The 16,202-nt window shown below is 39.6% G+C and overlaps 2 protein-coding genes across 5 annotated transcripts in view; both read left to right on the top strand.

Annotated features, from left to right (window-relative positions):
• The window catches only part of POLD1 (DNA polymerase delta 1, catalytic subunit), a 29,716-nt gene extending 24,735 nt beyond the window's left edge, over positions 1 to 4,981 (top strand). For all 4 annotated transcript variants that reach the window (XM_081344730.1, XM_081344731.1, XM_081344728.1 and 1 more), the window contains 4 exons: positions 100 to 213; positions 1,357 to 1,409; positions 2,262 to 2,359; positions 4,629 to 4,981. In XM_081344730.1, the coding sequence (XP_081200856.1) occupies positions 100 to 213; positions 1,357 to 1,409; positions 2,262 to 2,359; positions 4,629 to 4,725 (362 nt within the window). In that variant the 3' untranslated portion in view covers positions 4,726 to 4,981. The remainder of the gene's footprint in view (positions 1 to 99; positions 214 to 1,356; positions 1,410 to 2,261; positions 2,360 to 4,628) is intronic.
• An 8,476-nt stretch (positions 4,982 to 13,457) lies between these two features.
• SPIB (Spi-B transcription factor) overlaps positions 13,458 to 16,202 on the top strand; it is a 21,488-nt gene continuing 18,743 nt past the window's right edge. The window contains exon 1 of the mRNA XM_081343116.1: positions 13,458 to 13,535. Coding sequence (XP_081199242.1) covers positions 13,513 to 13,535 — 23 coding nt within the window. The 5' untranslated portion in view covers positions 13,458 to 13,512. The remainder of the gene's footprint in view (positions 13,536 to 16,202) is intronic.

Raw genomic sequence — 16,202 nt, 5'->3', positions numbered from 1 at the left:
ACATGACTGACTGGGCAGGTGAAATCAGCAGTATTTTCCCTAATGTGCATAAAGATCTGGACTGCGGTGTGTTTGATCCTTCATATCTTTCCCTTGCAGAGGGAGAACACACTCGCTGCAAAACAGTATTGACAGCCAAAGTTGGAGGACTCATGGCTTTTGCGACTAAACGAAGCACCTGCATTGGTTGCCGGGCTGTGCTCAACCACCACGGTGAGATCCTGCTCTGCCCACATGTCTTCTCAGAGCCCATTAATTTTTTCCCTTCCCCCATCCCTCACGTCTAACCAACAGTGCATGTTGCAAGTTCCTATTGCCGGAACTTGCCACAGAGTACAGAAGCTGCGCCTCTGTAACCAGCAGGAAAACTCTTGCAATAGATCAGCACACTTCACAGTTTGTGGCCTCTGCTGTTGCCCCAGTACTTTCCCTCTTAGGTCTCCTCCAAATTTATAGGAGGATGAAAAGTGAACATAGTAGGAAAAGAGATGAAAGCTCAGGTGTTGGCATTCTCCTTGAATGTATATAAAACTAATAGGTAGCAAAGCTCAACTAGGATTCCTGGCTACTTTGGGAGGAGATGGATTTCTGGAATATGGTTTAACATAGACATGTGCAACTTCCGTTGGTTGAAGGTCTGCAGCAAGCTTTGCACGTCACGTTAAAGGATGCAGTCCAAAAATGGGAGGAGTCAGGACTTATTTTGGGAACACATTTCTGAATGAAACTGGTGTTTTACATTTATGCAAGATTTAATGTATCCATGCTGCCCCCTTAAACACTCTACAAAATCCAAAAGTAATAAGAAGAGATTTTTTTTAGAAGCCTACCTACTTGTGGTATCGTGGTTCTGGGGCTATAGAAAAGACTCCTGGTGACCTATACATTTTGCACTCACTAGAGAGAAAACTTTGGAGCAAATTATTCTCTGGGGAAGAAACTCTTTAAAGAGGAATATCTCAAATGTCTCAGTTGTGGTTTTTTTGTGGTCCTGTTATCTTGCAAACTAGACCGTAGTTAATCAAAAGGCAGGTGGATAACAACAACAAACTGGAAGAATGAGTAACTTGAGATTAGTGAAGCAAGTGGCTTTAATGAGTCTTCAGCCAAGACCCAAATTACACTGAAATATTCTGAGATAATAGGACTTTCTTTGCTAAAACTAGAAGCAGAGATCATTTAGGTGCTAGATGCAAGTAAAATTCATCCATCCCATGGTTGCAAATAGAATGTAGCTTGTTGCTTCTCTGTGTCTTCCTAGTTGCCCCTTCTCTTCAGAAACGATTTGGGAATGTAATTCCATGGAGCAGGACAGGGTGGGTAGAGATGCTTTTTTGATGTTTTGCTCTTCAACAGGCGCTGTTTGCAAGTTCTGCGTGGATCATCAGTCTGAACTTTACCAGAAAGAGGTAAATGAATTCATGATCAGACAACTCAGTGGACCCCTTTAGCTGGCCTATGATCCACTACAAAGCACTGTTAGGCCTGTATCCCTCAAAAAGGAAGAAATGTCAGATGAAAGAAATGTTGAGTTTGCAAATCATAAATACTTGATTTCACTGGGGAAAAGAATTTGCTTAAGATTAGCCACTTGGGAACTGGTAGCAGTTTGAAAGCAGAATGTGCTGGTATAATGTCAAGACTAAAAGTCTGAACTCAAAAATCAGAAAATCCCTAATATAAACAATCCTGTAACCTCCGGCTCCTTTTTTGAATCAAGTGCTACTTTTTAACTTAAACCTCTCCATCTCACCTACCACAACCTAAATTGGAAAAAAAAGTAAAAATGTAGATGCCACCCCACAGAGATCACAACAGTGTTCCCTATGGCCCCTTGTGACCAGGAATTATTGTAAATAGATTCCTGCCTTTAAAATAATTGTTCCCTTTGGCATATTCTTCTCCATATCTTTTTCCCCCTCCCCCTTTTTTGAATTCACAACAGGCTATGACCTAATTTTTTCAAATGTGTTTGTTGAACAGGCCATCATGGTCAGATTTGTACATGATGGAAAGTACAGACCAGCCTTACAGCTTAGCAGGAGTGTGATCTGGACCTTTTTGTGGGCTCCTCATTGCAACATGGATGTAGTAATGTACTGCCTTACAAATCTACTTTGAGGATCCCAACAACATAACATGTTCAAAGTAGCCTGAGACTTTGCAATGCCTTCTAAATGCTGGGTTACATCCAAGGGAGAATGTCTTTCTGCTCTCTCCTCTTGCGGTTCTTCCTCCCCCATCTTTCTTTCTCCCCACAGGTGACCCATCTAAGCTGTCTGGAAGAAAAGTTCTCTCGTTTATGGACACAGTGCCAGCGTTGCCAGGGGAGCTTACATGAAGATGTACTGTGTACCAGGTGAGAACTGATCACCCACCGCACCCTCTTATGGCAGCACAGGCTCTTGTCTGTTCCCACGGGACATTGGGATAAAATATGGCTTTATGCCACCACCCCCAAGTGTTTACAACTGCTTATCAAGCCAGTTTGGGATCAGCAAACAGATGGCTCCCACGCAGAGGTAGGGGGTGGGGGTATACCTGAAGCCATTTATTGCCTTTATAAATATAGCACCTGCCAGCTGGCAAAGGGATTGGGAGGGAAAAGATAGAGCCTTATGTTATGGTAGTCAACGTGTGTTAGCTGGGTTGTCTGGATTTAGAGAAGAGTGCACGAGAGGCACATTTAACATGGGATATAGTGACAAGCAGAGCCTGGCTGCTAGAATTTTAAGAACTTAGGGGACAGAATCTTAGTGGCGTAGATGGGCTTCTCACTGCAATGCGGAGTAATCATTTAAATTTTCCTTTACATTAAAAACAAGCACATTGATAACAAGCACCATACTCACACACCCCTCCCCCAAAAGGTATTAATTTTCCTCATTGGGCTAGATTTAAATAGCACATATCATAAATTGAGTTAACTAAATTATTACTGTGTTCATTTAGCCAGTAATATTCCAACAAATAAACCATATTATGATTTAACGTAATGGCTTTGATCACAAAGCATCTTAGACTTTCCCACAGTATGTTATACCATAAATTATCCTGTTTGAATCTACTCTGTGCTCAACTCAGGCCAGGCTACTCTTTTTTATTTTATAGTTATAATTTGTAAGAAGCATTTCTATTGAGGATTATTTTAGAACCAGAATCTTCTAGCTTTTATATCAAATGATGATATAGTCTAGTGATCGGGGGATCCCTGGGAATCCCCAAAGACCCCCTCTGGGGTCCGCAAAATCAACAATATTTGCCAGATCTTGAGGATGTTTGCAAACATTTAATAATGCTACTCTTATTTTTTATTTGTTAAAAATATTTTTAAATGAAAAATATGTATGTTAATATCTATTGATTTTAATACTTATTTTTACATGATTCAACAAATAATCTATAAATACATCAATTTTAATTTGATAAATATGGTAAATATCAATATATATCCAGTTTTGGTCACCACGATGTAAAAAAGATGTCGAGACTCTAGAGAGGGTACAGAGAAGAGCAACAAAGATGATTGGGGGACTGGAGGCTAAAACAGGGAACGGTTGCTGGAATTGGGTATGTCTAAGTTTCATGAAGAGAAGGGTGAGGGGTGACATGATAGCAGTGTTCCAATATCTCAGGGGCTACCACAAAGAAGAGGGAGTCAAGCTATTCTCCGAAGCATCTGAAAGCAGGACAAGAAGCAACAGATGGAAACTAGTCAAGGAGAGAATCAACCTAGAACTAAGGAGAAATTTCCTGACAGTTAGAACAACTAACCAGTGGAACAACCTGCCTCCAGAAGTGGTGAATGCTCCAACACTGGAGGTTTTTAAGAAGAGACTGGACAGCCATTTGCCTGAAATGGTATAGGGCAGGGGTAGGCAACCTCGGCTCTTTCATGACTTATGGACTTCAACTCCCAGAATTCCTGAGCCAGCCAAGCTGGCTCAGGAATTCTGGGAGTTGAAGTCCATGAGTCATAAAAGAGCCGAGGTTGCCTACCCCTGGTATAGGGTTTCCTGCCTGAGCAGGGGGTTGGACTAGATGACCTCCAAGGTCCCTTCCAACTTATTATTATTATTATTATTATTATTATTATTATTATTATTATTATTATTATTATTATTATTATTATTATTATTATTATTATTATTATTAAACTCATACAAACAGAAGTTCTTCAGGGGTCCTTTATCTAACTCAATGGATCACAGGTTTTGAAAACGGAAGAGGGTCCTGAGAGCAAAACCTTTAAGAAATGCTGGTACAAACTACACTGTTTCATTCTCATTGCAACTAAAGCTTTCCCCCCATTCCAGCCAACTGGGATTCCTTCAGAGGTATTGAGGCTGAACCCCAGAATTCCCAACCAAGGTGTTGGCTGTGCTCAGTAAGAATTCTGGACGTTTTGATTAAAGGAAAAAGTTGATTTATCAAGGTGGAGACAAGCCAAAACATAAAGGTTCTGTTCTTTTCATGCAGGGGAATTATCCTTTGTCCTCATCCCCTCCTCTCCCCCCCTCCCCCATTTCTCGATGTCTTTAAGCATTGACAAATAATTTGCTATTCTCATAAAAGATACCAACTCTTCATGGCTCTAATTTTTGATTTTTTTTCCTTCTTTCCTTCAGTCGTGACTGCCCCATCTTTTACATGCGGAAAAAAGTTCAGAAGGATCTTGATGATCAAGAATTGGTGATTTCGCGCTTTGGGCCCCCTACTTGGTGATTGCTCATTCTCATCTGATGGGAACCACATCTTTTTACACCTAGAATCAAAGCGCAGCCACATTTAAGCTATCAGGGAAAATTACTGGCATTGGCACTGTTCTGTATTATAGACCCCATTGTCAGAATTGGGGAGAGGAGACAAACTGCATATTGCAAGAGAAATACAGCATGGCTCAGAAAAGCTCCTTTATAGAATTGTGTGTTTGTAATATAAATTTCTACAAATAAAAATTAGCTCTTTTTCTTACACGTTATTGGAAGTCACATAGATTTGAATTTTGTGGAAAAATTATGGTTCCAGATGACTATAGGGGCCATCAGATTCAGGAGTCCTGTATTTATTACAGGGCAGCTAAATCAAACAGTTCAAGCATTTAATTGTCAGTTTCATAAACCCAATAATACTCTCCTCAATACTCAGGTACTACCTTATTGTTTGGGGGGGGGGGTTTGCTGAGCTTGTCGATCAGAAGGTCAGCAGTTTGGCGGGTCGAATCCCGAGTGCCGCGTAACAGAGTGAGCGCCTGTTACCCGTCCCAGTTTCTGCCAACCTAGCAGTTCGAAAGCACATAAAAATGCAAGTAGAAAAATAGGGACCACTACGGTGGGAAGGTAACAGCGTTCCATGCGCCTTTGGCGTCTAGTCATGCCGGCCACATGACCACGGAGACGTCCTCGGACAAGCGCTGGCTCTTTGGTTTTGAAAGGGAGATGAGCACCGGCCCCTAGAGTCGGAAACGACTAGCACGCATGTGCGGGGGAACCTTTACCTTTTAGCACCATATAGTTATGTAAAAATTTTCTGATCAGATTTATGAATGCATGTGCATTATCGTACAGAGCAGGAATACACCATATATATTTTATACCAAAATCTGCATTATGTTTAGAATAGAGTATACCCAGGTTATACTACTGATAGAGTTAAAAACAACTGAGCAAACTGAGCTTTAAAGTTAATGCAGAAAAAAAAATGTTGAGCACCAATCACGAGCCCTCACTGTATTTTTGAAGAAAAAAGGAAATAAAAGCACAAGTTAAAGCACAACTCCTATGCTTTTCTAGCATGCTACTCCAAATGGATAAATTACTTTATGGCTTAATGTGATGGCCTGTTCACACAACTTATCGAGTCAATCATTGGGATCTGACAACACACTGAAATAAAACTACCCAACTCCATTTTGGTTTGTCAACCATTTTATGCAAAACAAGTCTGTGGTAGAATAATGGTTAGCAGAGAAAAAAACATTTTTTTTTCAGTTTGATATTGTTTGAATCATTTAGTTACCTGACTAAAATTTTGAGATATAATTTTTTTTCAGATGAATTTCTGCTTCTGAGGTAAAGTGTAATTAGAAAAAAATGTTTTTTTGAAACAGTCTGAATTGATTTTCTAGATCACACTTTTTAGTCAATATAGATGCTATATTCTGTGATGCCTGATTGTCCCTTTAACTCCATTTGTTGACTTTGTCCCAGTAACTCATTATCTACCACCAATTCATACATTCACAGAACAAGATAAAGAAAACCATAAATTACTTCTGATCACCCATCATTTAATACCTCTTACCCACCTGGAGTTCCTGACCAGATAGGTGTCAACAAAGAGACCAAAATAATGCAACTATAATCTGTTAAATAGTTATAAAATAATGTTAGATGGATATGGGTTCAAGTTCCATCTCAGTAATTTTCTTGAGGCAGATCATGATCTGGTGCTATAAGAAATTATGTGAACCATGTACATTTGGATAAATGAAATACATTAAAAATTTATACCCAGATTTCCCCTCCAAAATGATATTAAAATATTTTACAAAAAGGTTAGTAGATATATCTAGGAATTTTAAGGCACAAGGCTTTTAAGTATAGCTTGATTGATTGATTGGTTTTATTTAATTACTAAACAAACAATGTGATTTTGGGCAGCACACCGTACAGCAACAATTAAAATCATGTAACCAATCATAAAATACTAAAACAAGTACAAAAAAAATAGTGGGGGAATAATAAATCACTTAATGTACAAGAACATCGAGTATGGATTTGATAACCATGCCAAAGAGGAGCCAATTCAGAATTAGATTGTATTTCTAAGGTCCTAAATATGGATTGAAAATTTGTAGAGGTTTTGGAAGCAAATGGTGCACATAGTTGTTTGCTACACTTTGTCCCAGTGTTTTGCAATTAATACATTTCTCTAGTAGTGATTTCTAAGTGGCTTCAGTACTGGGTAGGATTACAGTCAATGCTATAGTCATTCAACAATAGTATAGGTGGTGCATGCAAATCCATGCTCTGCTCATCAAATCTGGATTTCTCAAAAGTCAGTCATAGCTGAGCATCAGACTATTCTTCATGTATAACATGATTTTATCATGTTGTAGCTTTGTAACCCAAACGGGTTTCTTTTAGCAAAACCATTTCACAATGAGAGACATCTATTACTGAGTGACAAGAAAATAGAATAAACATTAATAATGTGAGATACATTCCATCAATATGTTTCTCAGCTTGGCTTATTAGCAGCATTTTTCTCCAGCTTCACTGTGGCACCCAGTGGCTGGGTTCATCTATCTAAGACGAGGATAAAATTGGGACAAGCAGTTCCATTGTTTTGGAAATTCTGGGAAAGGTCACCAGGTTTATTGTGTGTTGGATGGGCAAGGCATCAAGTTAAACAGCAATAAGATTTAGACACTGCATACTATGCAGCCGGCATCTGTATTTTGTTTACTGAGTTTAGAGTTCAGTGTATTAGTATAACTTTAATATATAAATGGGATTGGCCACTGCCACCTATGGTTGCTTCCAATCCTGTAATAGTATGTTGAAAAAGGTTTCCTTTAGTCTCAGAAAAGGGTTCCCATTCAAGGAAATCAGGATGAGATGACCAGGCATCTATCAAACAACATCTCAGTCTTGTCTGGATTTCATTTTTGTTTAACTTCATCCAAGCCTACACTGGCTCAAACCATCAGTACTGAGCCTTTCCAAAATAACAATCAGAAAAGAACAGCCACTTCCACAAGCTATATGTGTGTAGGGCCACACGTCACTAGGTTCCTAGGCAAAGATCCAGGGCAACCCCCTTCAGGCAAAGTGTGTGCTTTCTGGCTAAGTAATGGTATCGTCTGACATTGGCTGTTCTCATTCATATATCCCCAAAGTTATTCTACATCCCCAAATGTTACTGAATTATTTTATTCTTCTTTCACACTTTATATGAACTTCCTCTGTATTTACACAACTTGTGTGGATTGCCTAGTTTATTCAAGGGCATCTAAGAAGGTCCTAATGTCACATGATTCTTGTGAAACTGGGTAAAACCAGGATCTCACAGCCCAGATTATTGTAGTCTGCAAATTATCTTCAGAGCAGCAGCTGATGGAGTAACAGCCAATGGCCCCAGCATGAGCTACGTTTTTTCTTTTCATCTTATTTCAGGAGGCATTTCAAATCACAATATCCTCAATTTATTAACTTTCCTTTAAAATATACCCTATACTTCTGTACAACATTCCATTGCTTTTTGCCAAATAATAAAACAATTTCTCCTTTATTCTTGGAATTGGGGGAATGATTTAAGAGACAAAATGTGCAATCAAGAACATGTAGAAGTTAAAACACAAGTAATTATTACAGTGATAGTGGAAGGTGGAAAGAAAAACCACTGACCAATACAGAATCTACTAAATCCAGGATTAAAAATCGCCGCATGGGGCTTTGTATTGTTAGAAGATATACAGTAATTACTCTAGATAAGAACTGGGCTCCTTGGTGCTCTGGTTGCCCAACTTAAATCCTTTTCCTTCTTAGATGTGCAGCCAAGTTGCAGGGTTAGCTATAGCCTACTACCATGTGCCTCTCTTTCACCTAAACTGGAAGTTGTAGATGGCAGTGGTAGGTCCTTGGGTGTAAGTAGAGGAAGAAAGAATGCAGGAGACCAAGTGATCGGGGGTGGAGGGGTGGCTCTCTGCCTTTGTTGAGTAAGAGCCTTCCCCCAATCCGGATGGCAGAGGCAGGGCAGTCCAGATAGCAGGGAAAGGTGTCTAAAGAGATAAAAAGCCTTCTTGATTCTTTCACAAGTTAGGATTGGTTGTCCACGTGAGCTCCCCTCTTGAGGCTGATATGTGGGAAGGCATGAGTCCATGTAACAATCTCAATGTACTAATCTCTGGATGCCGGGGTCCCTCAGCTTCTGCTGAGAAACTGGGGGCGGGGGGGGGGGAGAGAACTGGAACATCTTAAGGAATGAGATTGGTGGTTATGTAAACACCCAGCCAACCATAGCTGATCTTAAAAATGCCAAGGAATGCGGTTAGTATCTGGAAGATCACAAGACAGTAAACGAGGTGGGTAGATTTGGAAGAAAGCAATGGCTAACCACTTGTTTCAGTGAAGACTACATGGCTAAACATACGAAGTTACTAAGAATCAAGCTTTGCTCAGTGATCTTTCTTAAGAACTAGAGGCTTGCTAAAGTAAATTATCTATTAAATTTATATGCCTCGCATCTCATTCTTATAGAGTTTCCGAGTGACTTACAGAATAATAAAAAGTAAAATATATAATACACGTTGTGGGATCAGACTGCTTGCTTTTCGGTATTAAACACATGGGAACGTTCAAACTTTTCCTTTCCAGTATCTGAAAACTGGTATGGTGACACTGGGAGAAATGGCAAGTGTGTTCAATATGCCTCCTCATTTTTCTCCCACGTGGTTTGGTTACATGCAAAGCTTTCATGTAGGATTGGTTTATTCAGCAACTTTTTATTAACAACTAATCTGTAAAACGAACACAATTGATGATAACTTTCAATTTTGCTTTTTAGCCAGACAAGGCTAATATTTTTAGCTGCCGAATAATAAAAACAAATGGAAAAATAGGAGCAAATAAACTCCAATATTTTTTTAAAAAAAATGTAGATTACAAAAAAAAATAAATGTTGTTTACATAGTTTACCAACTAATGCTGATTGGATTTGGTACTTTTGGCCATTGAGTCATTCCCAAGGACCTAAGATAGTTGAAGATATCATTGTAATACTGTTCCAAATAATAGAATTTTTTTAACTGATAAGATTCTGTCTTATTATTAGGCCCAAGTGCTTTTCCAGATCTTTTAGTACAGGACTGTGTACTAATATTTACTGGCACTACTATGACATTTTTCCACAATTGCTTGATCTCTATCGAAGATTTTATTATTGCCTTATTTTTTTCTAGTTCTTTTTTTCTAGTTCTTTCTTAAAGACTTTTCCATCTGCAGCTATTGCAATGTGAATTATCTATACTTGTTTCTTTGTTAACTACAGTCATGTCTGACTTATTATGGGATAAATGGTTATTAGCTGTATTATTATTATTATTATAGAACTGTATTTAAAAAAAATTAAAAAATGTTTAATCAAATTATCAATCAGTAAAAAATTAATTTCACTATAACAGTAATTGTAACGTTCCCTTAAGAGACAGTCTAGTCCTGAGCAATTGTTGCCTACAAGAACCAAGAGAACATATATTCAATTGTTTTAAAATAATTGTTTTTTAAGTGGGGGCAGCTGTACCTCCTGTGGGAGATAATAAAAAGCTCAAGCAAGGAAGATCTAATCAGCTCATGAAAACAGAAGACAAAAGAATTTGTGAAGATAGTATAATAACATGGTGTCACCCCTAAGAAGGAGTTTTTGTTCACTATTGTATTAAATTCTAGAAGTAAACTGAAATTATGAAGGACCAACCTCTCAGGACCGTTGTGAAATGGAAAAGACATTGAAATGTACCATGTAACTGCAATAATTATTAATACGCATCCTGTTCTTTGCTTCGAAGGGGCAATAATTGTATCCTGCCCTTTCACTGTATTTGAGAAGGAGGGGCAAAAAGGAACTTGATGGATGAAACTATGTGAGGTTTGGATCACTGTCGGCCCAACATAGAACTTCAGTGGACTGACCTCGAATCTTGCTGCCTCTCTGTCTCTTAGACTAACCTATTTTACAAGGTTGCGTGAATATTATGCATTGCTTGGATAATCTTTGAAAAGTGTTGCCAAACTTTGGCAACTTTAAAATGTGCAAACTTCCACTCCCAGAATTCACCAGTCAGCCATTCTGCAAGTTGAAATCCACGTATCTTAAAAGTTGACGAAGTTGGGAACTTTGTTTTAGAAGAGTAGAGTGACAACAGTATATTGGGATAATGATTGAGCGAAGGAAGCAACAGTGCAGCTCTGACTGGATGGTGGGGAATGGAAGGATTTCATTCAACCATGACCTGAGTGATTGAGAATCTCCACAGAATTGTAGCTATGCACTTTGGGATGAACACTTTTCGAATGGTGTGGGTGTATGAACGGATTTCCAGAAAAATGGCAGACTACAGGAACCATTTGCAGTTCAGTTTGAGATGCAGACAACACAGACTCATCCCCAACAACCTTTGCTTGTCTTCAACAGTGAAGGGACACAGGGCAGAAAACATCCTGCAGCCAAGAAGGCTCCACACCCATTTGCACTCTTCAGGTGACCCTGATGACACAGGTAAAATGAATCTCTAAAAGAATGCAAATGACCTGCTGTCTGTGAGGCGTATAAATCCTTCCATTCCCCACCATCCAGGCAGAGCTGAAGAAGCTTCTTGGACGAGAAGCGAAATGTTTTTTTAAAAAACAAGAAAATCCTGAAAAAGCACCTTTGGCCTTCTAGGCTGGTTGCAATAACTTGCTCTGTTAGAAAAGAATTTTTTTTACCTGCTGTACATTTTTGCTTCTGTTTCCTAGCCTAGCATTTAAAATTCTGCAGTCAACGCCACTGAATACAACATCAAATGTATTAATAAGCAGGCATATACATAGAATGAAGGCTTGTAAGCCGCCCTGAGTCTTCGGAGAAGGGCGGGATATAAATGGATTTTTTTTAAAAAAAATCATCAAATACTACATCAAAACATGGTGTGTGTGACCACTATATGAATGTCGCTTTAAAAATATATTTCTTAAACACCTTCTTGCAATGCCACCTAGATATACATTCCCCGCTATTTTTCCTGTATGCTTGGATTTTTATAAGTCAAGCTATGTTCACACACTATATTTAACAAAAACTATGATTAACAAACAACACTGACTAAGCCAAAGTCAAATCATCCACATTATATTTTACGTGAATATTACGTGAAGCCAGTAATTGTGTTATGTGATGGAGCCAAAGTGGGTTATGAATTCTTTTAGTCTTATATTACTTTTGGTAAATGCTAGAAACAAAACATTTTTAATAGGAAAGAGACTTACCTGAAAAATTCCTGCTCTGATAAAAAGTTAGTTTATTTTTTCCCCAGAAACAACAATACAAGAGCAAGAACAGTGGCAGCAGCTCTCAACAAAATGGGCCAGCTCTGGGTAGAAAGGGAGAAAAAGCAGCAGCTGTATCTTTCTTTCTATATTTGAAATCCACAGTGCTCAAATTAGCAAAACTTGTATTTTGGATGCCAGTATCGTATCTTTGAGGAGTTCTGTATATGGGGTAGTACTTAATCTGGTGAATTAAAAACTGGGAGACTGTTAAATTCTAGCGTCCCTTAAGTCCCTAAATTACGACTGAATGACTTGGGGCCAGTCACTCCCTTTCAACTCAACACACCTCGCAAGCTTTTTGTTATGGGCAACTTAAGAGGGTGAGAGCATTTGCACAATGTCTTGAATTGTATAAAATAAAGGTGGGATACAAAGCTAATTATAAAAATAGTAAATCAATGTTGGTGTGCAATGGTATCTAAATCCATCTCTGTGTTTTGAGTCTTGAGCTACTTTTCCAATGGTTTCTAATCCAATCTTTCACCTCTCAGAACTGACCATTAAAGTTCTATGCAATGAAATAAACTAATACTATAATTCTGGGATTCAGCTGTTTAATTTTTACAGTGTCAGAGGATACCTTTTTTTGGGCCTTTCTTTATTTTATAAGGACAATTAATCAAATCTTCCCCTTCGGAATCTTTTCACAACTTGGTTCCTTACAATACAATGTTTTTCAAAGCCCATCACCACAGCAGAGGAGGGTCTCTGCAGACCAAAGTAGTGGAAATTGGGGAAAAAAACCTATGGAGAAAAAAAACATAATTTCTGAATTTGAGGGGAGGTGAATGTACTACTGTAGCCTCATTTCTCCTAACCTTTACCTATTTGTGTCTCTTTTTTATTTCCCAAACGTTTACAATGATTATAAAAGTTTAGCTGGTCTAATAAAAGTATTTTGAATTATCTTTTCTCTTTCTCTCTCATTGCTCCAAACGGCAACTATTGGTCTTTAGGTCCGATTTGGCCGATTGCTTTCGGCTAAAACAGAAGGAAACCTCGTCTTGAGTTTTTGACTGGTAACAACATCGTGATTTGGATCTAAGGCGGCGTTTTGCATGGCTGGAACGGGAAGATCTGCACCGCCTCAGGCATCTCCGTCCCCGAACTTGGTGTATTAGCTGAGATGGTGTGAGATCCACTATACAATTCCCACAACTCCACCTCCCCCACCCCACCCCCGACACTCTTCGCTGAAGGAGCTCATTGCGCAAGGACCGTCTTAGGGCAGCCCCACCTATCTGGGGGAATTTTGTCTGAGGTCACTCCCCTCTCGACTCGCGAATCGCAAGGCTATATAAATGGGCCCCCTGTCGGCGAAACTGCTGGCGACACCACTGGAGAAGGCTGGTCGCTGCCGCTGAATGCGCCTCGGCGGGCTAGCGGACTGGCACACGCTTCCCGTCGTCGCCTATCCAGGATGCTGGATTTGGATTACGCTCAGTGAGTGCGGGGGGAACTGGGTCGGGGGGCTGAACGGAGGGGGAGAGGGCAGAAGCGGACCTTGGTGGGAGCCGCAGATCTGATGTGTTAGTCGCTTAAAGAAGCGTAAAATTGTGGCATTTCAGCGTGGGCACAGCGGATCCTCGTGTCTCGGGTTCGCACGTAAGAATGGACAGTGGCGCCTTTCTGAATCGCGCATCTTTCTTACCGGGCTGGTAGATTTTGGCCCCAAAAGCGGGCAGTGTTCCGCTTGACCGGCTCTGGCGCCTGCCTGCCCTTTTCAGTGGATCTGCGCCGAGGTGCTAGAACTGGGCGCCTGTGGAACTCGGAGGGCTCTGCCCCGCAACGCTTGCAAAACAGACGCATCGCCTGGGAAAGACAGATGCCCATCGGCAGAGGTAGCCAACTTGTGGCTTATAAGCCACAATAATTCCCCAACATCCCTTTTTGGGACCCCCAGAGCCCCCTGTGGATCAGTGTCACTGGAAAGAATGACAAAGTTTCCCGTGATGCTGAGCTGTTATACAGATTTAAATTAAAATATGAAATCCTAAAAGAACCCTATCATACAGTTAATAACTTCTGAAGTTCTCACCAAAGCCAGTTGCACCCACTTTATAGCCCTTAGTCTTCCCAAATATAATGGGTAACCTTCAGCCACCTAAAGTTTGCTCACCAAAACGTCTAAAAAGAATGAAGGAAAACGTTGGGGGCTAAAACTGAAAGTTAAAGGGCTATTTTCTTGCTAGAAAACAGTATGTATGCATGTATATTAAAACTGAGAAACCAACATGTTTTTAATATTTCATAAAACAATGTCAAAAGTCATAAATGAAAATAAAGAGCTAGTTAAAATCTCATTGCTGGCAGTGAGGGCATAAAGGAGGCAGACCAGATTTAGGTTCTATTACAGTCAATCCCATTTTTTACTTAAAGGGTTATCTAAGCACTGTACTGTTTTCATTTTCTTTTCACAACAACCCAGTGAAGAAGGTCAGAGAATTGGTGATTTGTCCATAGATTACTTCTTCAGCCCTATGGTTGACCTAGGATTTGAATTTAGGTAGATCCTTCTTGATCTTGGCTCTAGCAAAACAAAACAAAACAACAACAACAAAAATATCTAAATATGATTGGAACTGTTTAGTACTTAGATGGGAGACCCCTTGCAGACTTAAGAGTTATAGGCTACACTGGAATTTAAAAAGCTTCCCAGAAGAAATCCTTGGGAAATCACTCTCAAATGGACATCTTCATATAATCAACAGGAGTAGCTTTCATCTTGAGACCTTTTTGTTCTGTCCTTCACTTCTTTAAGCTTAATGCAATCTAGTGTTTCACCCCATCTCTTTAAGCGTATGCCAAATACAAGAAGGGGACTTCACTTTTGACTCTGGAATTTTTATGCCTGTCTTATTTATATAGGAATATTTTGGCTGCTATTTCTCCCATTGCTGCCTTTTAGAAAATTGACTCATACAATTGTTTCACAAAAAATGTGCAACAGTTGTTAAGTATAGCAATAACTTCATACTTTGCCAGCTATTCTCCAAATTGCTGCTATTTTTATTTTGTCATCTCCTGTACCTGACCAGATGTCCTGTATTCTAGGTTTCTGTCCAGCCCATACCTTTCTCCCTCTCACTTTTCTTCTTTTCCTGTTGTCTGTTATGCAAATATTGAGACTGGTGAAGGTTGGGAAAATTATATTTGAATATTTCCTCAGCACAAGAGTGTGACAATGAGACAATGAGCAGTTCTCTTGCTTAGTAGTTCTACTCAAAAATGCTGATTTTTGGCCCATTTCTACCCAGAGCTGGCCCGTTTTGTTGAAGCTTGGGGTGCTGCCATGATTCTTTCAATATTAATATTAATTATAGTGCTTTGCTGCCTAGAACCACATGTGATTTTAGTCTGCTCAAAGCCACCCTGGGGAAATCTAGTTTTTTGGTGTACAATACATTTTTTTAAAAAATAAAAAAATAAAAATGCTTCATCTGGTGGAGTGATCTAGGTTCACAGGTTTTTCCCCTCTTCGTGTCAGGATAATCGCAGCCAGGGTAAATGAAGGAATTAATAACTGCCTTTCTCAACATGCCAAATTGGATGTCTGAGATAGCAGACTGGCTCTAGTTAATGGTGAGATTGCTGCTGCCACTATCCTCCTACAGTAAATGTACAATGTAGAGCAAAGATGGTTATATTGCACAATACTGGGAAGCCCCCTCCCCCCATACTCCTTATCTAGAATGAAGCCTTCCACATCTAGATGCCCTATGCTGAAGGTTAAAAGCAAAGTCAGTGTAACTGTGATTGAGTTGTTGGAGCAAAACATCTGAAGGAGCAAGTTTGGGGGGAATTTGTTCTTTCTTTCTCCTACATCTCTTCTTTATGAAAAAAGCTGCACCCGGTTTGAAGGTATTACTACACGCAGGGCTTTTTTTGTAAAAGAAAAAGGTGCCAGAACTCACACGTGTCATACAACCCACCTTGCCTACCCTAGAAGGTTCCATCCAAAAAAGGTGCTGGAACTCCTTTCTGAATGTTCTATGAGAAAAAAAGCCCTGACTACACGGTTTATGTTCAGCCTTAGGATTCACACTTTCTCTAATCTTTTTCTGTATCATGGGCAGAGCCATGTACAATGATGTCATGGTAAGTGAATGG

This window comes from Vipera berus (assembly GCF_964194415.1).
Source record: "Vipera berus genome assembly, chromosome: Z".
In the NCBI taxonomy this organism is placed as follows: domain Eukaryota; kingdom Metazoa; phylum Chordata; class Lepidosauria; order Squamata; family Viperidae; genus Vipera; species Vipera berus.
This window is presented reverse-complemented; position numbering and strand designations above follow the sequence as displayed.